Genomic DNA, 24144 nt, shown 5'->3' on the forward strand with positions numbered 1-24144 from the left:
CCGATTGATGAGGGAGGGTTAGGATTCCGAAAACTATTATTGATGAATGAAGCCTTCTTATTGAAAATGGTGTGGGGTTATCTGCAAAACTAATTCTTTTTGGGTTGAAATTTTGAAACAGAAATATGGGTCATCTAGAAGATCCAGCCATTTTGTAGCTTCCAACATGGATTCCCCTTTGTGGAAAGCTATGTGTAAGGTTGCTAAAGTGATGGTTGAAAACTGTGTCACTCATATTGGCGATGGAAGATCAAGTCTGTTTTGGCATGAGTGCTGGTTGGATTCAGGCTTAATTTTACTTGATCAAGCCATTGCCTCGATCTCCAACAAAATGCAAAGAGAAGTAATATGGAAGTATATTGATATTAATGGACAGTGGGATGTTCAACGCTTGGTGCAATTTCTTCCTAAAGAAATATGCAACAAGATATTTCAATCGGCCCCACCAATTTCAAATGAGAATAAAGATTGTATCATTTGGAAGCATATAGGAAATGGTATTTACACTGTTAAATCTGACTATGAAGTGTTGGCAAAAAAGGAGAACAGTAATTCAATGGGCACATTCAGAAAGATTTACTGATCAGGAATATGGAAACTTAAAGTTCCTCAACATGTAACGACGCATCTTTGGCCGATTAGTAACAACCGTCTACTCACAAACTCTCATTTAGGGAAATTACAACTCCTAATCATACAGCTTGTAATTTTTGCCTTAATCATTTTGAAGATATTCTTCATGTGATGAGGGATTGCACATATGCAAAAGGAATATGGAATCGCTTGGTTCCTATAGCTCTACGAAGTAAATTCTTTGAGCTCAACCAGGAAGCTTGGCTTCTGGATAACATTTGCGGCAATAGTACTAAAGGAAGAGATGGGTGGCCGGTAATTTTCTTATGCTTACTTTATCTATTATGGGGATGGAGAAATAAGGAAGCTCATGAAGTAGATTATCACCGACCCAATCAAGGGTTGGAAACATTGCAAAATTTTATAAATGAGGTAAATGAAGCTTGGCTCCTTTGTGTATCGAAGACAAGTGGTTTTCTTAAAAATAGAGAGCTGGTGAAATGGTTTCCTCCTCCTATAAGTTGGTACAAATGTAATATAGATGGAGCAACTAACAGGAAAGGAGGTTTTGCCCAAGCTGGTGGGGTCATCCGTGACTCAGCTGGAAAGTATATAGCTGGTTTTGCACAACATTTACAGCCATGCTTAGCTCTAGACGTTGAACTACAAGCCCTTTTATGGGGTCTACAGTTCTCTCTATTATTGCAGAAAATTCCAGTAATTATGGAAACGGATTCATCGGAGGTGGTGCATTTGGTGCACTTTTCTAAGTTTGCAGATTACATAGAAGAGATAAAGAAACTTTTAAAGGATAGAAATGATATTCGCTTAGTTTTGACATATAGAGAAGCAAATTCAGCCGCTGACTAGATTAGTGTGAGAAAATGTCTCGCCGACCTGTCTGGATCCTCCTTCTAGGTTAGAGAGGATCCTTCAAACATATAAGTCTCTCATTATTATGAGTTAGTTTTTTCTTTTTGAATCATTTTGACTCTATTTTGTTTCTGCTTGGGTCTTTGACCCCGTTTGTGTACCCAAAAAAAAAAAAATCAAAGCCGGGGTGGGCATTCTGATTGATCAGAATGGGAGATGTATGGCACAGGTCAGGTCATGGTGATATCCATCGCAGACCCATAGATGCACTTCTGACTGCATGGAGTGGAGCGAAGGCATGGAAGAAACTAGAAAGCATAACATGAATTTCACCACCTGCTATACTTGAAAAAGTATATTTCATTTTTAAAATTATAATTAAAAAATTTACAAAAAGCGTACATTTGCACGTGCGTCTTTACTTGGAACCTACCATAAGTGAACCATTTGCACTAATGCACCACGTTTAATTTAGCTCTAGTTTACCTGCATAACACAAAAACTAAGCCACCTAGCACAAACAAAAATCTCTCCGCACAAAAATGTTAATTGTCAATTGTGTACTCCAGCCAGTGAACTCTTAGCTATGTTCTAGCCTTTTTCTTGACTGAATCAACCAGGGAAGATAGTCTGTGCTTCTCTTTCTTGGGTGTCAGATTACTGTTAGGCAATTGAACTTGTTGAGCTTTCTTCTTAATTGACCGAACTAAGGAAGATAGCTCGTGCTTCTTTTTCTCTGGTGACACAATGTTGGCCAGTGATTGATCATCTTTAGCGGATGCCAAGTCATCGGATGGCAATTGAGTTTTCATGCCTGATTTCTTCTGCCCCTTGCTTGAAATATCTACTTGGATGCCCTTTTGCTGCTTTTGTGCCATCTGCCGAGCATAAGCTGCACTCCTGCAACATACGGATTTTTAAGCAAAACCAGCTCATCATGAGAAGTTCAATGCTCATGCATGACCACTTGAACCAATCTACTTGATATAATCAATGTGGACTATAAGAAAGATTCTACTCAACTGCTGTTTCATTGCAATCCACATAAGTGAATGTCGTTTCAAATATGGCCCCCAACAGAAGTTATTTGCAGTATCCGTAGGTTTACCAATATGCTTGAGGGGGACTAACTAGTTTTTCTAATCTAGCTGCCAAAAATAAAAATGAACACTCTCTATCATAAGTAAAAGTTAGGAGATTATGATGACCTAACTGCAACCCTTCAATCCAGGTAGCAGATGATGATATCTTCCACCAACCTGCCGGAGGCCAACCCATAAAGGGGAAAAAAAAGTAGGCATAGACTATGGGTACTGGTACCATACGCACTGTGCCCACTGGTTTTTTTACATGGCAATGACCTCCAACATACCCCTTATTTTTGAGGGGCTGAAGGTTCACACATCTTTTAAATTGTGGATTCATGGGATAATTTTACAAATTACAACAGTTTGCATACCTTTTGAAATGTGGATCCGTGGGATCTAATGCAAATAAAGGAGAAGTAAATAGCGATGAAAAGCGTGGATCATCAAAGTCTGTTGAAGGGAGCTTGTCTGCCATCAGGATCTCTTTTCCTTTCTTGCCCTTGGCCTTTTTATGTTTCAAATTGTATCCCTTCAGAGTCTGTTCTCCCACATGATCATCAGCCAGAAGTAACTCGAGCTCAGCTCTACTTGCTTCCTGTTCCTTGTCTGCTCCTGGCCGCTGCATTTCTTTTTTACCATTTCTCAGTGACGGTTCTTCAACAAAGAAGTCATCAGGCTGTTCAGGAACCTCGCGATCAGTATCACTACCATCATCCTCTGATGAGTACTTGGTATTCTTCTTCCTAGCCTTCTTTTTTTCACTTCTCTTTCTGAGGTTGGTCTCCCAAACAGTCTCTGATTGCTTATCTTTCCTCTCAAGAATCCGCTTACTAACATCCTCTAGCCCAGTATTAAAAGTAACCTCCATATCATTCTCTTCCCCCTCACCATCTGAACCATCTCCAGACTGTATGAGAGCACGGTATTTTTCACGTTTATCAAGTTTTTTGTCAGGTTGACCATCCGAAGCTTCTTCATTGTCGTTGTCATCAGATTCACCATCATCAGAAGCCAGAAATTCTTTTAACTCCAACTCCTCTAGCTAGGAAGACACCAGAAAAAAAGAAGGAAAAAAAGAAGTTACAAGTAGAACAAACATCAGTCACCATGCATGATAGAGCACATATATATACATAAAGAAGTTAATTACAAAGGCAAGGAAACGAAATGAAGTTCCTGCTAGCCAATTAGGATGCCAAATGATCTAGGTCTCCAAGGGAACATCATTATACTGAGTTGAAAAAGATGGGGAGTGGAGACATTCCAAGAGTCAGTTGCAAAAGGGCCAAAATCACCTTTGTGTTGGCAATGAAAATTTTGACCCTGTACTGAAATTTCATGATTGTCTTCTCTCCATCATGCTATTTTCCATTGTATATTTATCAAATCAATGGCTCCAATCCCTTTTTTATTTTTTTAATTTCTTTGATGCTTGTTTAGCTGCCGGGTGCACCAGTGATCAGAAAATATTTAATCTCCCCCTCATATATAAAATTTTTCATAGTACATGTTAAAATCAACAGGTTCTATTCAGTTGTGAAAAACAGAAACTTCCTTTCAGAATTTATTATTATTATTATTATTATTTTTTTTTTTTTTTATATTTTTTTTGTTGTTGTTGTTGTTGTTGCAGGGGTGGGGAAAGGAACAGAATTCTACATTCAGCAAGGGCACTAGTAGGCAAGATGAACAACAATAAGATACTAACCCAACCTTTTCATACCTTGGTTCAATTATCCAGATAGAAAGCCTACAAAGAAATATTTGACAACAACATCCACACTCCATTTAACCATACGACTTTTTCTTTACATCCTAGTAGGGTATCTTCCTGTATCCTATCAATATACTTCTCACAGTGGGCAGATCAGGAAAGAAGATTGCTCACATTTTATAAATTTCTGATGCTGTAAGATCACCTAAGTAGGCTTAGTCTCATAAATATAGACATTGGCTTGGAAATATTAAGTGTTAGGCCTTTGACCCCATAGGTTTTCAGTGTAAATGGCTAGTTCATGAGGTCAAATTACTGCTTACATTTTCTGAATTTCTGACTTTAATGAACATAAGCCTTGGGGTGGAATGTGGAATTGGGAATTGTTAGCCCTATAACCCATGGGTTTTCAATGTAAATGGCCACTTTCATCAGGTTATATTATAAGTAATACGGTTGCACACAGGATTTGGTGACATATTTCTTTACTTAGTTTAAGTTGTTTGGAGTCTATGTGGTTCAATTGAAGTGGTGGTATAGTGCAGTTGGCTTAATCGAAGTCATTAGGTCAATACCTTCTATTTTGAATGTCGCTGGTTTCTATTTTGATTGTTAGCTTTTTTCAACAATTAATTCACATCAGTGTAGAAACTAATTGTGCCTTGCATTCAAGCACTGTCAATTAGCATCGAGACAAATTTTGAAGTCCTAGGAAACAACCACCTTCGTGGTAATGAATGCCTTATCCTTGTTTATGTCAAGTATCATTTCACGCAATTTTCGCTAGATGCTACCCATAAAAAACCAATACGTCCCCCCAAGTTGAATCCAATTAAAAAGAGATTCTGAAGTGTAGTAAAATATCCATTTTGATGCAGACTCATCTAAAAAAAATCCAGGATTGGGTCATATATGTATTTGGCCTTTGATTCCTCAGATTTACTTTTTAGTGGGGCAATGATAGAGATAGAAAGTAGGGAAACAGAAATTATTTCATTAATTTGAATAGAAGGGCGTATTTTAGATGTATTCCATCATTATTTCCTAGTTAATTTAGGTTTACTTAATATATTAATGATTGGGTTAGGTGTTTTTCTTTTAGCATAGTTCTACCTGGAATCGTATTATAATTTGGAGTCCTAATCAGAGTTTAGAGCTAAGAAACTCTAACCCCAAGAATATCAACAAAAACAAGTCAATTAACCCTAACCCAAGTCTTTATCTAATCTTTCCCCAACCTTAATTTTCTTTTTCCTTTCTATTTTCGTTTTCCTCGGACACTAGCAATTAAAACTTATCTCCAGCCCAAACTAACCATCAAAATCCATCGCACAGGCTACAACTATCATCCCCTTCTCCAATCAAGAGTACATCAAAAAACCATCCAAAATTCATGGTTCTAAAAACATTTCTTGAATTTTCATCTCCCCAAAAACCCAAATTTCCAATTTAGAGCTACACAAACATAACCATTAGAATAGTCCAGAACTTGGGATCATTCCGATGTACCAATACCTAAGTTTTCTCCAAGTTTCAGCCTATTCCAATGGCTTTTCATCCATATCTCAAGAACCTTAGCCATCCATCTAATATACCCCATTACTAAATCACTTCAGAACCATCCAACCACTATAACTTACGTTTTTATATATTCCAATTAGATTGCCCAAAATCATATAATCCTAAACTCTTATCATTTGAGTCAAGACCCCGAAGAGTTTACCCTAGTTGAACCCCTTCAATTAAGGGCTGCATCACATTTCTTTTGATATATAAAAACTGGGAAAATTTCAGACACACCCCAACTTATGGCATATAGAACTCATCCTGTAAGTATGCCAAATTGGACATCCAAATGTAATACAAATTGAAAATAGATTACTTTACTGGCATTTTTCATTAATCATGGTTGTATAACTTTTCCAATCCCTAAATTGCCCTTATCCTCTCGTGACTTTACAGTTTACAGTTTTCCCTTTAGCAAGACATAAAAGGATTCAAAGCTATCCTTTGACATCCAACGCCTCACCTGCAACTCCTTCCCCCTCTAACCCTTCTTTTTTACTCTAAAGACGCCCAGTTTGCTTTCTTTATATCCGAAAAAATGGTCAACATTCCTCGTGGCAAGACATACTCAAGTGCCTCTCACTCTGGCATACCCTGCAACCTATGTCTCGCCACTTCTTCCGCTGTGACTCCCTCACTTGTCTAGCTCTTTCAGACTTCTAAATAATAATATTTTAAATAAGAAAGAGACAGAGAGAGAGAGAGAGAGAGCGCTAGAGGGTTTGACTTCGAGTCTCCTAAGATTTCCTTGACTCAATTACCTGGCTGGGTATGATCAGTATCTTTAATACTTTCTCATGTAAATTGAAGCCTTGGGCTAATTGGTAAGAAAAACCTTCACAATGGCATCTCAAAAGTGTTTAGTTCTATACTTATCTGCTAAGAGGAGAATCAACTTCTTTATCTTCTGCTGTTGAGAATTCGTAATTCGAGTATTAAATCCTGGTTGCATGCATATTACCAATGGGTCTTTTCAATGTGCTAAAGCAAGATAATGACTAGGGAATGAGCAGGAGCACTTGAATCATGTAGATCCATGTGAGCAGACATAGGTGCTTCTATAAAAAGGGGTACAAGTTAAGGTGAATGACGCAGTGAGGTGAACTGATCAGAAAGAAATTGAAAACAGAGGTGCCGAGTTCCACAGCAAGGTGTACTGGGAAGTATGACATGGCAAAATGAACAGAGACAGTAAAACAGAGGTGCTGAGTTACACGGAGAGGTGTATCAGGATGTAAAACAATTGGGGGGAAAAAAGACGGGGTTTTGCAGACAAGGAAAAAGAAAGGAAAAAAAAAATTAGGCAGCAGTGTTCCTCTTCATTGTTTGCAGATCCAGTGCTTCGTTTTTCCTGATCAATTGGGTGAGTTGGCTATTGGAAGGGAAAGAAAACAACAGAGAAACCCAACTGAAACCAAAATTTCATGAACTGAACACTTCCTTGCTATGCATACTGATTTCTGAGTGCCACAAGGGAAAAAAAGCTGTTGGAATTGGAGAAAATACCTACCGATTCACTAGAACCCAAATACCACAAAGGAAAATTGGGATTTTTTTTAATGTTTAAAGAGATAATAGAAGGGTATGTCAGTCTTTTCAGTTTATATGGAGATATTGTGGTAACTATAAATTAAGAATGAGGGTGATCTAACCCAGAGTCTGGGCCAGTCTTCAGGATCCTCTCAAATAGAACAAACAGTAAAATTACGGATAAATGTCACTATTTCAGGCCTGATCTTAGTCAATTCTCGATGGACAGCAGCTGTACTAGACCAAATATGACTTGCAGATGAGCTCGTTTGACTTCCAAACATTGGGGATACGAATATGTAAGGCTAGGGTTACGAGAGGAAGATTTTAGGGGTAGGCTAGGTTAGTTTTAGGCCTGAAATCTGACAAAAAATATTTCTGTTTCATCAAAATTTAGTTTGTTAAGAGTTATTCTCAAACTAGAGTTCAAAACTAGGCTTCCTACTTTGCTTATGACTCTTGGTTATGGCAAGGGTTTGTAGGGGAGGCAGAGAAGGCGTAGGAGAAGGTAATCCTAAAAGGGTTTAGGGTCTGGTTGAGGGGTTTGGGAGTTAAGAGTTTCAGTGGAACTAGGATTAGGGATAAGACCAGGGTTTGGATTCGATTGGGCTGAAATTGGGAGGGAAGTTCACTGAGGTTAGGGGAATGTTGTTCCTACGTCTGGTACAGATCCAACATTTAGATTGCTGTAGATCTGACCTTGAATTTTAGGTCTAAGAAAAAGTCCGGAAATTGCAGAGAAATTCCAGAAAAATAGAAATAGGGGTGATAGGAGGGCATTAGGGTTATTGTTTTAGGGTGGGCAATGGCAGGGAAGGGAGTTGGGATTGTACTTACTTGATGGGGTCATGGGGAAGGAAAAGCACTCAAAGGTTGCTGAAATTGGGGGTGTTCCGTAGCTGCCACAAGTAGAAGAAGATGAAGAGACCATGAAATCGCAGAAAAACAGTAAGATCAGTTGTGGGTTTCCCTCCTAGGGAATCCACCACTCCACTCAGTCTTCCTTCAACTCTATTTTTAAATTCATCAAATCTTATTAGTTACATGAGGGGGTGGCTCTATTTATAGTCTTACATTGAAAGAGAATTAAACTAGGACTCAAAAGAAAACCAACTTGGAGTCAGCTTAAGAAACCTACTTGGACTCAGTTTGGGAAACAAAATAAACAAAAAGACTCTTAAATAGAAGTGCAAACACATGAGGACTCCCAATTAAGAAGAAAGCCACTTTAAGATTGGTCTTCAAATGATAAACCAAAATGACTACTGGACTAAGGACTCGCTCCAACAAGGATTCTGTCATAACTCATAACTCATTAAGGAATGATCCAAATTATAAAATAAAAGTAGACCTAGAATCCTTGTAATGAGTGGACTGTAACCAAGGGAATCCCTCTCTAATTGGGAATCCTACCCGGACTGGGACTATTCAATAACTTGACAAAAACAAACCCAAACTCAACAATAAAGTAGATATGGACTCCTGATAGTAGTCTGCATCTGACCAGCCCTACTAAGGCTCCAAAAGATTGGGTAAAATGACCGAAATACCCCTAGACAGATATACACCAGCCCTTGGTCTGCCAATGGGGCCTGGTTTGTGGTCCAATTTTCAATAGAATTTATGTGGGCTGGGTCCGGTTACATCCAAGGAATCATTATTGTGCATTATTATTAAGCCAAGGGAGCGATAACCTAGTTAGAAAGTTACAAGGATTCGACTGCTGAACTTATTTAGGGAGAATCATCTGAAGTTGGGACTCTTCTAATGGATTTAGAGCAGTATAGGATGAAAAACATTACGCTGAATCAGGCTCTTCCACCTTTAGATGAAACACCAAGGAATCTCCATAGGGAGAAACCTCAGCAGCAGTTGGTTTGACACAAATTATGGGCTTTTTGTGCCCTCTTGTGTTGCTTATGTAATACTAGAAGGAAACAGCAGGGGTCTCACCAAAATTAAAAAGTTTTTCCAATTTAGCACCGTTTTGCTTGGAGCTTTCTCTTGAATTTTAAGCAAACCCTGTACCATGTGATACCCTTTGGTCCAAATTCATGTGAACCAGATCATTAGATTTTCTGTTTTAGGTTTGTTGAGATTTGTGCAAGGAGTGGTGCACAAGTTTTGAGGCTGCAGCCTGAGTTTCTTTTTTGGCACACTTTCCGTTCAACCTTTTGTTTCCATTTTAGCACTTTCTATTTCTGTCTATTTCAATTTTGGACAGAATCCTCTATCAATTTATTTTGTCATTTTTCTTATATTTTTTGTTTCCTTTTTTAGATGACAGAATTACTTGTCCTCCAAGATTGTAATTGGAGAATTGAATACTATAAACAAATGGCCTACAATGCTGGGAAGTTAATCGAGAATCGCAAGTTGCAGCTCACCCCTACTGGTTCTACTTCTTTTTCTTCCTTGTTTTCTTCTTCAATCTTGCAGCTAGTTTGACTCTCAGCATGTGATTTCTAAAGAGCTTCTGTAATCCGCTTGGGGACTGGTTCTTCTCTGTCGACTTCTCAGTTTTTTCCCTTTTCCTGGTGTGCAGCTACTTATTGCTGTCCTATCTAGATAGTGCAGATCCATCTCAATCAATGTATGAAGGGATCTCTATCTATCTATTAATACTACTGAAGGCCCATAGATCATGGAGAGTTTCAGATTTCGCAACTAATTCAGATCATGGAACTCAGTCAACAGTTTCTGCACAAATCTCAAGAAGGTTCTTCCCTACCCTGTCCTCATGTTGAGTACTCTGCAGTGTTGACCTGTTCTATTAAATCTGTAGCAAGGAAATAAATTTGCTGCTTACATATTGACCTGCGGTATTGAGTGAAATTTTGGATTAGACCTACATCAACACACTTAATCCTGCTCTATGTCTCTAAACTGCTCTTCTTTTTACAGCCTTACTCTTCTTTTTTTTCGTCCAAATTTTACAGCCTTACTACTATAACTGATTGCATATCCCCACGGGTCCTGCTGATCTAAACTTTTTGAGATCCGGTTCTGGGACCATTGAAACTTCCAAATATCTGACATTATCATCTGAACACCATATGATAATTATAACTTTGACATACATCAAGTATCAACATAATGAATTCCTGAGTCGAACACATCAACCTCTGGACAGAAACTTATCAGTCAGGAGATCAAATTAAGCTATGGCAAGAAAGTCAGTTGACCAACCTGATCAACATTAAAGTTCCGTTTCAAGGTCTTGACCCGTTGTGGTTCATCTTCATCCCAAGTAAGTTGAATTTTAGTCTGTTGCCGAGCACGACACTCGTAGTACAAACCTTCATAGTTTGTGGGTGGCTGAAGCACCAAAAGATTAAACGTTAGAAATTATTTCTATACCTAGAACTCGAAATCACTTGTTCACACAAAAAACAATAAATAGAATAGCAGTACGCTAACCAGATATGCATTACTTTTATTTTTTATTTCAAAAAGACTGAAACATGATTAATAGATTCTTACTACTACATATTATCCTTGGGACCTTCTTCAGATGCTCAAACAGTTCAATAACCACAGATACATGAGGATTTTCAAAAAATAAGAGTGCAATATAAAGAAATATGATAGCTTCCTAGAAATTTCTGCTAGATTTCGCAAATATTTTCCAAGTTCTAACATATCCTGAAGTGGCAGTATGCCAAGGAATTAACTATTCTACATGTGAGCTGGTTTCCAGAGGTTATACTCTTACGCGTAAGTGTTTTAAGACTCCGAAAAATGACTCATTCCCTGGCCAATGACTTTGAGTGCTGCCTTGACAACTATGGACTTTGCTGTTACTTAGGTTAAAGGGATCCTAGTTTATCCACATCCCGCCATTTTTGCCTTGATGCTTCTATATATTAGTTTCATCCCTTTAATAAAATTTGTAAACTCATTGTTAATATAGAAGCATTTATGATATATTTAGAATGACTTTATAATCCTTGTGTCCTCGAATTCTTGCGCCCTAATCCACCAACATGTAGTTCATGTTTCACTCCTTGTTCTGCTCTTCTGTCTATTCAACCCCTGCCCACCCTTTCCCCTCGACGCTTCCCCCACCCCCAACCACCCACCCAAAAGAAGACCTTTTTTTTTTTTTTTTTTTTTTTTTTTTTTGGGGGGGGGGGGGAGGGAAGAATAAGAAAAACAGAGAAACTACTATCTTGCCCAATTTCTTTCTTCCCCTACTTGTTCCATTTTCTTGATTTTCTATCTAGGCATAAGGAATATTCTATGTAAGAGATTCGGGTAAAAAAATACCAAAAAAGAAAGCACATAGATTTTGAGTTGCAAGACATAAAACATCTGCATGGAAAAAGGATATTGCAAAACAAATTCACAAACAATTAGTGCAGACATGGCTATGTAAATGGCATGGGGTCAATAAAACCAAGTTAAATACCTCGGTCACAATTTCACGGGGAGGATGTTTTAACTCAAAGGAATCAGGGATAAATCGCATATCCAACACATCAGATGACCTCTCAAACTCAAATCCATCACAAGCATTGTAAAGATAATCAGCTGTGGCACTTGAATCACATTCCACAACTGCATAATAGTACCTGCAAGAATACAAAGGAAGAGATGGTAAATGATGTTTCTCTCTCTTCTTTTGGGGGGTCAAAAGGAAATAACTTCCATCATACAATATCGGTACATCCACCAATAAGATTGAACCAAGAAAAAAATCCTTCAAGGCACACAGAGGACGACTGCAAACATTTCTTCTACTTAAAAAGTTGTAAACAGATACAAGGCTCTATTATGAATGCAAGCTGTCAATTTAAGTGGGGGGGGGGGAAAACAAAGGCAGGACAGAGCTATATTGTAATTTAAGATGGAGGGGAAATAACTACTAGTGTAGTTGGACCGTTAATTACCCCATATTTCCACAGATGTAGGTAGATACTTGTTTCTTAAGAAAACGGTTTAAGTGCTAAAGGGACAGACCGTCCATCATTTGGCCAAAGGGGGGAAAAAAAGAAAATGGGGTAGGGATGAGCTAGGAAGACATGGATAGAAGCACCTTAACATAAAGCTGGTGTCCAAGTGCAAATCACTCTATAAACAGTCAAAGGTAGGGAAGCCAGGAAAATGGGGACCGAAGGAGAACAAGCATACACCAGTCACCAGGTGAACCCTCTAAAAGCAGTCAAAGCTACACCATTTTTTATATCAACAAATATATGGTGCAGGGTTCAGTAATCATGCCGCGAGGTTTCGTCAAATTACCTAAAGTAGAAGACAGGAACTGATTTGAGTCAAGCTGACTGCTGAAGCCTCTTAAATTAAAATTAAAAATTCATACAAGGGTGGAAGCATGCAAATAGGTTTGAGGATGACACCAAGGTTCAATTTCGACCAGGTAGAAACCAAACATGGTCGTAACCTGGGGTTGTTTCCCAGCCAACTTGACTTGAGGTTTGAAGCCCAGATATGCTATTTTGGCTCTGCTTTTCCACATACAACCTTATCCAATAAACACATTCTAGTTACCTAGCATGAATGGTCCAATAATTGAAAGTTACGACACATTAGTGGGATCTCTAGGATAGTTCCATGTCCTCAATTATGGTATTTTACTGGAAGCATTTTCTTGGAAAATAGGAAGAATACCCCATACAAGTAGAAGAGAGAATGCATAAGATTTTTAATGCTTTTAAATACAAATTTTGACCCCATTTTTTAGAATATATTGGATTTTATTGGCTCAGAAAAGGAACGGATACTTATTTATGCCAAATATCATACAAGTAAATGTTTTTGTACTTCATTCACTTGAGATGCTATTCATGAATTAGCAAATACCTCATATTTGAATCCAAATAATAATTTTTCAAAAGGATAATAGGTCCATTTCCAGTTAAAGAACAAAAACTGGAATTGGCTGTGGGATGAATTTTAATAAATTAAGAATTCAAGCAGAGATAAAGGCTAGCCAGTATAGTTTAAACCTTTGAAAATGACTAAGATTCATGAGGACCTAAAAAGGTACAAAATTTCTAGACCCCAAGCCAAGAAGATAATAGAAAAAACAGGGACAAGGATATATGAGCATATCTTTAACAATTTGAGCACGAAGGAAGCAGAAAAAATTATCTGTAAACTAGTTAAAATAAGAGAAAGGGGAAAAAGTGAGTCCAACCATACTAGAATCACTGAAAGTGAAGGTGCATTAAGTATTAATAAGCACAGAAAAATAAATGCAGTTTCAAGACAAGTTAAGGATCAATTTTAAGACCAGGTTTCAATGGACTTCAAATGATTTCAACAATATCAAGCTCTCGGCCATGTTTATGTAATTTTGCAAGTTTCTTCTGGAACATGTAAATAATTTCACTTACCCTCACTGAAATTTGTGAAACCTAGCTCAAAACCAGAGCACACACTTATTGATGCAGTCATCACAGATGGCTTCATTTACTTAATATGTAATTATAAATCAGCAAATACCTCCAATTTGAATCCAATCAAACTAATAATAATACTAAATCCTAGAAAGATAAAAATTCAACCCCTTGTTCAAGAACAAAAACTGGATTTTCCGCTATAGGTGCAATTATTGACTGCTAATCGATGTGGTTCTTCTAAATATAAACATCTCATAAATCTTAACATGATATAACATTGCGATAAAAACCAAAAAAGCCGTAAAATATTCATTTGATTTGGTGCCATAAACTTCTATTTACATTTAAAGCAATTTTAAACAACATTAAATTAAGTGACTGGAAAATAACTCATCAATATAAATCAGATTTAAGCAACACTCAATTTGCAGGAAAGAATTCCAACAATGCTTTCAAACAAATCCAAGGTTTCTTAGATCTGATTATATTGAATGAATAATGTTCAAGTCAATCCTTAATACCATATCCAAGAAGATACACCATTAGACTTAAGTCAAAACCACAAGTAATGGTTTGAGTCTTCTCTATGTGAAATTAATGCACTGTTTGGGTTCAAAATGTCAAGTAAAGGCAGCAAAACAAAAATCAAGGGGGGGAAAAACAACTCCTAGGTCTTGAAACAGAGGCTTAAAGTTGGCTTGGAGAATACCAGTTTTTTACCGAGAAATGTTGGAAACCAGCATTAACCGAGTGAGGAGGATACTAAAAGAAGATAAAAAGAATAGCAAATTGCACTGGCACCCCAAAATGGAGCCCTTAAAGCACTAACACCCCACTTTATTTTTAAAAAGCATAGAGACCCCAAATTTGGATTTTCATGGATATATTTGTCAAATTTATCATTTAAAATGGTTAAATCACTGTTTATTTTCAAAAATATCCCTACAATAAACAGTGTTTGAAAGGTTTTCAGTGACAAATTTGACAAATATATCCAATGAAAATCCAATTTTGGGGTCTCTGTACTTTTTAAACATAAAGTGGGGAGTCAGTGCTTTAAGGCCTCCATTTTGGGGTGCCAGTGCAATTTGCTCTAAAAAGAAATATCTCCCAACTTAACGAAAGCAATACCAGAAACAATGTGTGATAATCAAAGTAAACTACAAGTCTTAAGATTTATACAGAAAACTTGGGTGTTTGAAGTAAAAGAAGCTCCAAAGAAGACCCCCCCCCCCCCCGCCCAAAAAAAAAAAAAAAAAAAAAAGAGTAAGATTCACCCCTCCCCAAAAAAACAAAGGTAAGAAGAGTATGACACCTTCAGGCCTCAGGACAATTATATTTTTATTGAAAAGTTGAGACACCAATTTATTGGTCCATTATAAGCTTTAAAGCAGGGTGATTGAAAAATTTCTAAATATAGCATACTACTACCTAGATTAATAGTGCCTTTTTGAGACTTTTAACCTCCTACATTTTATTGCTTTAAGCTCCAATTCATACTTCTCATGTTCTAAACAATCTAGTGTTTACCAATCAAGAGATAATTTCATTAAAATAATAAATAAATAAATAATCAACACCCATGGAACAGAGCATACATCAGTTTAAACTTTTACATATGTTACTGAAAAGCAGTTAAGTTTTTCCAATAAGGCATGGTTGTGATTTTCTACAACCTTCTATACCAAAGAAGGGAAAGAGAGGAACAACAAGTAAACATGAAGAAAAGAAATACTAAAAGTAAGGGAATCACTTTAACTTAGCCTTCTCGTAAGCACGCAACTTTTCATCATCAATTTCATCATCATCTTCGACATCTTCACTTCTTTCTTTGTCACCATCAAATAGGCCAACAGGTCCTCGCACTGATTCCTCCTCCATACGTTTAAGCCCAAATTCAGAAGGATAAACAGCAACCGACAAAATTTGTCCACCTTTGGGAAGATATGAGCTCATCAACACGAAGAGGTCAACAGCCTGAAAAACATGACAGCTACCAACCATGATTTTGAAACCACATTTACAAGGCAATTATTTGTAAAGGTAGTTGAGGCTTATGCCTCTAAGTGAGGCTTGTTGAAAAACAAGTGGAGGAACAGAGTTAGTAAAATATGATGCATTAAGCAGTAAAAAGGTTCTCCTCGAAAGAAAAGGATAGCCTACCCCAGATCCATTTATTAAGAGTAAATATGATGCACAAATTAACAAACAAGCAGCTGTTTTAATTTTGGTGGTTGAACCTAAGTGGTCAACCCACAAAGCACTACTTATACGAGGCACCAAACAGTGAGAATTAAAGAGCGTTCTACATCGAAGAATGGTTGGATAACTCGCAAGATCTCGGCCAAGATCTCCATTTTCTCTAAGTACAAGATGAGTTTTAGTGTGAGACCTGAAAATTACCACAACTCGACCAAGATATCGGTCAAGTCAAGATCTAGCTCTGAGATTTCTGTTCGACCAAGGTCTCAGTCGAGACTAGGCCATTTTTGCCAAGTCTCGTCTCAACTAGATTTCCCACCTCTTGGTCAACTCTCTTGACAGCAGCCTCCTAGACTCTTTTTTTGTCGGAATTTTTGCCGGATTTTTTGCCAGATCTTCCCCTACAACAATCATAAGGAGTCATTATCTCATCTACATCAACAAAACAACATCAACCAAGGTCACTTGAGGGTGTTCTTAAACACTCCTAAGGATCTTTATCTCAATTAATGGTTCTATATTTCACATTCTGCAATCTGCAACACTGCATGTTCATTCCTACAGCATTTTGGTTTCTAACTTAAGGTCGAGTTGGAATTCATACATAGGCTTGTTTTCTAACAAATCCAAATCCACCAGTGTGCTTAAAAGGCCTAAAATAGATTTCATACCAAGTTTCATCCCAACCTAACCCTTAAACCCCGCCTAAAAAAATATAAATAAATAAATAAAGATGGGCCCTTGAGTTCAATCGAGTTGGGCCTAAAAAATTATCATCTCTCGACCTAGATCTCGTGAGATCTCACAGTATCTCAGTTTTTTGGAAGGCCGAGATTTCATACCATGCATCAAAGATAATACAATGAAATAAAAGAATAAAATTGATGCAAGTAACGTGGAGCCCACCCCCCCCCCCCAAAAAAAAAAAAACCCATAACTAGGACCAAAACCCAATGATGTGAACAGCAAGAGCTGCAAGTGGACGAGCACCCTCTGGGGGTATTTTTGTCCTTTTTTGGATTTTTTCCCTTTAATTTGGTTAAGTATTTCAGTTGGGTTTCTAATCTGATTTTAATTACTTCAATAAAGTCAGCTAATTGGATAAAGAATCTAAGTTCAAGTCAGTCAGATCTTTTGAATTTAGTTTTATCTTGAAGTCTTGTAAAGGCTATAAATTCTCAAGCCTACCACAGAGCAAATCAGTTTTTTTATTAATAAACATATTGTGAGTTTACAGCCAAGAAGGAATTGGAAGGTTTTCTTTGAGAGGGACCCTCCGGTTGTCTAGGTTTCTGGTTTCCTAGAATTCTCCATTCAATTTTGCAGTTCCAGCATTCACCTTCAGCCTTCAATCATCAACTCCAGAAAGCATATACAGTCTTTCCTATGTGAATACCAATTCAGATCAGCTCCAGGTAAGTACAGCCCCATTACAACCCATCGTAACCCTCCCCTCCCCTGTTCTGCTCCTGTGCAGCAAAGCAGAATTTCCTCTCCCTTGCACTCGCTGACCCTCCAGCCTTCTCCCCCCACCTAGTTCAGGCCTACAGCAACCTTCCCAACCTTCCTGCAACTCCCCCAGACCCATTCCCAGCCTCCCCAGCCCCTGAGATACCCCTATAACCCTCCACAGGTTCTCTGTTCTGGTGGTAAAACAGAAAGAAGAAAAATTGGGGGGGGGGGGGGGGGGAGAAGAAAAGAAAGAAGGAAGAAAAGGGAGGGGGGGAAGCAGAAGAAAAAGAAGGCAAGAACAGGGGAAGTTTTGGGGAGATTTCAAAGATTCACCCAAGAACTTCCCCTTTGATCAATCCCACAACTATTTCCATCTCTCCCATAAGGTTTAGGGAAAGATATCTACTCTATTTGGATCCCTTAGATCACCAAAATTCTACCCCAATAGATGTTCCCACAACATATCAAACTCACCCAAACCAAAATCCTAGATTTGCCCAAGATTGGAAAGATCTGACAATTCATACATCCCACACTCCTTGGTTTCCATCACTCAGACCCAAATGGCCCACTTAAAAGCTGGCGGAATATCCTAGGGGTATTTTGGTCATTTTTCAGCCCTTTTGAGGACTTAAAAAGGGGTCCAGTTGAGTTATGCTAGAGTCCTAGTCAATGTTCGGACCCCATTTGGAATCCGTTTATAAGTGAGATTCCTTTTGATAATTAGATTTAATCTTGCAAGTTGTTTTCTTTAAAAATCCTCTTTTTTTTTTTGTGGATATTATTTATTGAGTTGTAAGGTGGATCCTAGTCTTTAAAGGATTCCCTAGTTGAGTCAAGTTATGTTTCCAGCTTAGAATCTATGTTTTTCTCTCCAACTGTAAGGCTATAAACAGCCCACCCTACTTCACTGTACAGGGAGTTGAATTGATGAATAAAATTTCTGTCTTAGAAGCAAGCAAGGTCATGGTCTTCTTGGGAGGACCACCGCAGATTTTGAAAGAGTTTTCCTCATATCAGCCAGAGATCTTTAATTCCAGCAGCAGTCTAGAATTCACAGCATCTTCTTCCAATCAAACAAGTACAGCAGCCCTAAACCCCTTCCCTACCCTGTGATTCCATCAAGAACCTACCCCCACCCATCTCCCTCCTCCCTCCTCTCTTCTTTTTCCCCCTTGGATCTTGCGGCAGCAGCAAAAGAAAGGGGGGGAAATGAAAAGAAAAGAAGAAAGAAAGAAGACAAGATCAAGAAGCAAAAAAAAGAAAAGCCAAGACTCAAGAATCCAAAGAACCTACCCAAGGTCAACCCAAATCACCCCTAAACCCTCCCATACCCAACTGCAGGCTTCCCCAATCATCTGAGGGTAAGTCTGGGTATCCGAAGTTCACTCCTATCTTGATTTGTCATAACCCTAGTTACCTCAAACCCATCCCACATGGATTTCTTAAGACCTTAGACATCCCAAAACCTACCCATATCAAATTTGCCCATCCCCAACTTGTTCCAAATCCCCCATAAATCCTAAATTCATTACCATCTCAATCCTTGCAACCCATTTAGATTTTTTTAATCCCATTCTTTACCCAAAACCCTAAATTTAAAAAACTTAACCATCCTATATAGGTTTGCTAGAATCGCCCATTCCCAGATTTGTTAATTACTTTACTGGTTCACAACAGAGAAAAGATTCTTGGGCAAACCCTAATTCTAGGTAAACAATCACAAACCCCAACACCAGAGTCATGGTTACATCAAAAATGCTGTAGCAAAATAATATATAAAAGCTACATAAAGCTTAAAAATACAATAATGCAGTAGTTTAACAATACCATAGAAGTATGAAACCTAAGCATATGATACTGATCCAGTTCAGGTTCAAGGCTTAACTTTGCTTGGAAATATTTGCTCCAGTTAACACAAAAGAAAAAAGGAGTTTTGAGAAATGAATAAATAAGAAGCGTAGTAGGAACCCAGACCTTTAATTGACTCCAATCCATGTTAACGAGTGCAAGTCTGTGAGTTTCCTTCTCAATTACTGGTATCGATTCTTCCTGTTCCAAAACATTAGGCAATCAACAAGAATAATAACAAAACACAATAGAATTTGAGAACGCATCCACCCAACTGAAACCAAATTTTTTAACTGGATAGATACCATACCTCACAAGAATCTCCAACATCATCATCTTCATCGGTATCCGAAGTAGAATTAGAGGTATCACTCTCTGTTTCATCAGAAGAAGACTCTGGAGGTCCCGATTCAGATTCTAATTCTTCGCTTGATTCACTTGATTCACTGCTTGAATTTTCCTGTCCAACTTTACCCAAATCACTCTCCTCATCACTTTCCTCTTCCTTCTTTGGTTGTTGTTGTTTTTCTTCCTCTTCGAGTCGATAATAATGTCGGAGATGACTTTCTGAGGTATCCTTCTTAGGCTTTCCTCTCTTGTCGGTGGGAGCAGATGAGGAAGAGAAACCCTTGTCAGAAAACATACGATTAAAGCGAGAATCAATAGCGACCTTAGATTGCTTCTTGGGTACTTTCCGGAATCGAGGATCGGAATGTACAGAGGAGAAACGAGCATCGGTGATGACCCTGCTCTCCTTCTCATATTTGATATTATCTTCTCCATTCCTTGCTGCTACCACTTCTTCTTTCTCCTTCCCATTGTGCTTTTGCTTGTGCTTGTCCTTGTTCTTCTTCTCTGACCCCATGAGTCGTCCACTTCCTCTGTCAGACTCTCTCACTCACTCTCTATCTATCCAGCTCTACTTTGAAGAAACCTTCCGAAGTGCGGATTTTGCTACTAAAAAGACTATTGAGAAGACAGATTTGAAGGGTTTTTTTTCCAACAAATACGATCTCTAGACTTGGGTCTGTCTTTTTCTTGTTCTGCAACTTGCAAGATTTTGAAATGGATTGAAGAAAGACATGAGAGATCCAAAACCCAAAACCTGCCGCCAGAGACGAATCCCTACAAAATTGGCTGGAAAGTCTCGTCTTCAAGTGTCTGTGAATCTATTTTTCTCTTATTCTATTTCTGCTTTAGCTATATATCAAAGACGACAATTTTGCTTCAGTCCAGCGCCTTAAATGCGCTTGACGGTTAAGCGGACCGTTCGATGGCATCAATTTAATGCTAGCCGTTGATTGTGGTAGCAAGGATTGAGTGAGCAAACCGTTTGGGTTGCCCTCAACAAACCGAACCAGAGCTTCTTGACCAGACGAACCAACCATATGATTTTCAAAATCGTTTGAAAACTCCAGGCGCGCGAATCCTCATTTCGTCTTCTACCCTGGTTTTCGAAGAAGAAGCTCTGAAGATGCAAATGCTGATTTCTCTTTCTACCCTGATCTCCCATGATTCTCTCGAGTAGTTTCTTCCATCTCTGTTTTAGAAACAAATTGAAGAAAACTGTGCCCGAGAAAAAAGAGCCCCAACCCATTCGACGACTCTGCAAATCGATAACTCTCCTCTGAGTCCTCTCTAATCTTTGGCTCTTCTTCTCTCTTGTACTATCTCAGTTTCTCTCTTTTCAAATCTAGCGTCTCCTCCATCATTGATGGGTTGTTGATGCTCCACTTTCAGGTGGCCATATCGGTGCCAGAGATGGCAAGTTTGCGCTATTTGCAGGTGAGGATGAAGGCTAGCCCAAATCAATTCATAGAATTCAAGGATAATATCTCAGATTGGTTTTATTTCAGTTCCTTCTTTTTAGGGATTTGATTTTATCCGGAGATAAGGCTTCAGAGGCCATCGCTGCTCTACAACTGTTGAAGTGGAGGAGATTTGCTTCTTGGGTGAGTTCTGACCTTAACCTCAAAACTGTAGCTTGTCTTTCCCATTGTATGGTAATACAAAATCAACTCGTGAGGACTCTACAGGGAGAGAGTGAGCAAATTCTCCATCACTAGATTGTGTCTATTATGTGTTTGAAAATATGTGTCTAAGAATTTGGCAGGGAAGGATCCACCTTGTGGTTCAATAAAGCTATAAGGATAGGGCATTATCAGTTTTACACAATCAACCTTTGGTTCTTCCATTCAGCTTATCTCTTCACAATGCTTATCCTCTTTGAGATTTTCAAAATGATTATTCTCATGACAAACATGTTTCTTTTGTGGTGTATGTTGCTTATTTACAATATTTTTACATTGGAACGACTTGTACTCCCAGTGCACCATTGTTGGATAAATCTTGGGCAATTGAAGATTTGGCAACATTTAGATAGGATCTATCTCTTGCTTGCTTTGTTAAGAAAATAAAACTTTAATCGATTTTTCTTTGTTTTGCTTATAATCTTGTTTGATGTTCTCATTATTGGTTGTGTTCATCCAAGTGTTCTAAAATACGATTATTCTAACATATTTGATTTATTAGGTGAATCCTTAGCTCAACCGGGAGATCACCTAGATATTATCTAGGGGATGATGGTTCGATCCCATCAGGATTTGGTATATAGAATGTTTATCTATAATTCAACTATTATTGTTAGACTTAGGTGAATGATCTAAGAAAGCTTAGCTATATGTGTCGGCTGGGGATTTGGTACCTTGTTATTCATTAAATCCTAAAGTACTCTGAACTTCATAACCCTGCATGCCTGTGCTGATTTGGGTGATCTTGAAAAAGGAAGTTACATCCATGAATTATTGAACAAAATTGGACTTGGGCATGATGTTTCAGTTATGAACTCTTTGATTTCCATGTATTCCAAGTGTAAGAGAGTAGATATTGCTGCCAAAATATTTGAAGATCTGCAAGAAAAGACTCTTGTTTCATGGAATGCCATGATAGCTGGTTATTCACAAAATGGATGTGTAAATGATGCTCTCAACTTCTTCTGTAAGATGCAACAGGAGAAGATGAAACCTGACTCTTTCACTATGGTGAGCATCATTCCTGCTCTTGCAGATATATCAGTCTTACGCCAGGCAAAGTGGATCCATGGGCTTGCCATTAGATTTTGCTTAGATAGGAATGTATTCGTGATGACTGCCCTGGTGGATATGTATGCAAAATGTGGCAGCATTCCTACTGGACGCGAACTTTTTAATATGATGGATGAATGACATGTGACAACTTGGAATGCCATGATAGATGGATATGGAACACATGGACTTGGGACTGCTGTTGAACTATTTGAGGCAATGTGCAGGGGGGTTACCAAGCCTAATGATGTTACCTTTCTATGCGTGCTTTCAGCTTGCAGCCATGCTGGTTTGGTGGAAGATGGATGGCGATTCTTCACCATGATGAAGAGTGATTATGGCATAGAGCCTGGGATGGATCATTATGGAGCCATGATGGACCTTCTTGGACGTGTTGGCAAGCTAGATGAAGCTTGGGACTTCATCCAGAAGATGCCTATTGAACCTGGAATTAATGTGTTTGGGGCTATGTTGGGTGCTTGCAGGATTTACAAAAATGTTGAGTTGGGAGAGAAGGCAACTGAAAGACTGTTTGAATTAGGCCCAGAAGAAGGCCGTTATCATGTGCTTTTGTCTAACATATATGCTAATGCTTCAATGTGGGATAACGTAGCCAAAGTTAGGACACTGATGGAGAAGAAAGGGATTCAAAAGACTCCAGGTTGCAGTTTGGTTGAGTTTAGAAATGAAGTTCATACATTCTACTCTGGCAGCACAGACCATCCGCAGTCCAAAAGGATATATGCAAAGCTCAAAGTGCTAATAAATGATATCAAAGGTGCTGGCTATGTACCTGTAGCAAATTCCATACATGATGTCGAAGATGACGTAAAGGAACAGTTGCTCAATACCCATAGTGAAAAGTTGGCCATTGCATTTGCACTCATAAATACAAACTCAAGTACCCCCATCCACATTCGTAAGAACCTTCGTGTTTGTAGTGAGTGCCATGAGGCAACTAAATACATCTCACTTGTAACTGCGAGAGAGATCATAGTGAGGGACATGCACCGGTTCCACCATTGCAAAAATGGAATCTGCAGCTGTGCTGATTATTGGTGAAGTTTGTTGGTAGATGACTCAGAGAGGCGTGTCCACTGTTTCCTGAGGTCAGAAACCCTCTCCCCTGTTTCCATTTACATGTTCTATATAAGGTGAGTTAGTTATTTTTCTTCCCTCCCCCTCCCCCCCTGTCATGGTTGGGGTGTCTCAGTGGCATCAGACATACTTGGATTATCATATTGGAGATTTTCAGAGTTAAAAGGCCAGAGTACTAAGAGTGTACAGGCGGCTCACACTTTAGAAGTCCATATAGCAAAGGGCATAGAAAGAAATGCATTTCCAAATTATTGTAAGAATTATTAAAATAAAAAAGTTATTACTTAGAGTTTCTCTCATCTTCATGTATAGATATATTTGCTGATTAACCAGTTGCAGATTATCATCCTTAACATCTCCTGCTTATTTGTTTATTGTTGAAGACATTCTGCATCATAATTTTTTTTTTTCTTTTATCATTTACTGATTTGATCGATTTCTTTTTTGTTGGTCAGTAATTCAATGTTGCTCTTTTATGGCTAATAAGGTTACTCTTCACTACTTGTGCAAGATGAATCTTTTCCATAGAGAACGGAAAAAAAAATCACTTGAAAAGAAACATAATTCAAACAAACTTTCCTGTAATATATTACTAATTACTAAAAACAGAAGATCTCAAAGCTTTGAATGGTTTTCACATGAGACTTCCAACAATACTATTCAATATTAACAAGGTTAAGATCTTAAGAAAAGCTTAAAGGGGGAGTTCCAACTTCCAAGCATTCTGTAGAGTCATGGTTGAATGATCTCAT

At 38.2% G+C, this 24144-nt stretch overlaps 1 protein-coding gene and 1 pseudogene across 3 annotated transcripts; one reads left to right on the plus strand and one right to left on the minus strand.

Moving 5' to 3' along the window:
- Positions 1-1773: 1773 nt before the first annotated feature.
- On the minus strand, positions 1774-20381 carry LOC149018626 (pre-rRNA-processing protein esf1-like). Its single transcript, XM_089152795.1, has 7 exons — positions 19522-20381; positions 19338-19412; positions 15460-15683; positions 11756-11918; positions 10534-10662; positions 2906-3576; positions 1774-2346 (listed from the first exon to the last, which is right to left on the minus strand). Exons 1-7 carry the CDS (start codon positions 20074-20076, stop codon positions 2031-2033), a joined length of 2133 nt encoding a protein of 710 aa, XP_089008921.1. The 5' UTR covers positions 20077-20381; the 3' UTR covers positions 1774-2030.
- Positions 20382-20607: 226 nt separating this feature from the next.
- On the plus strand, positions 20608-23611 carry LOC149018627 (pentatricopeptide repeat-containing protein At1g11290, chloroplastic pseudogene; annotated as a pseudogene). 2 transcript variants are annotated; one of them, XR_016173184.1, is made up of 2 exons: positions 20608-21163; positions 22569-23611. The product of XR_016173184.1 is annotated as a pentatricopeptide repeat-containing protein At1g11290, chloroplastic pseudogene, transcript variant X2 (transcript). The 2 variants fall into 2 exon arrangements; XR_016173183.1 differs by lacking the exon at positions 20608-21163 and having other exon boundaries at positions 21819-23611.
- Positions 23612-24144: the final 533 nt, after the last annotated feature.

This window comes from Hakea prostrata, chromosome 4, assembly GCF_041222555.1.
Source record: "Hakea prostrata isolate BN-2017 chromosome 4, UWA_Hpros_2, whole genome shotgun sequence".
Lineage (NCBI taxonomy): Eukaryota > Viridiplantae > Streptophyta > Magnoliopsida > Proteales > Proteaceae > Hakea > Hakea prostrata.

Bases quoted from the DNA above. Each gene is read 5' to 3' on its own strand.
- LOC149018626 (XM_089152795.1), bottom strand. From the start codon at position 20,076: ATGGGGTCAGAGAAGAAGAACAAGGACAAGCACAAGCAAAAGCACAAT. The intron at 19,413-19,521 runs GTATGGTATCTA...GTTTTGGAACAG, and splicing joins ATGTTGGAGATTCTTGTGAG to GAAGAATCGATACCAGTAAT. The intron at 3,577-10,533 runs GTTGGTCAACTG...GTGTCTTCCTAG, and splicing joins GGAACTTTAATGTTGATCAG to CTAGAGGAGTTGGAGTTAAA.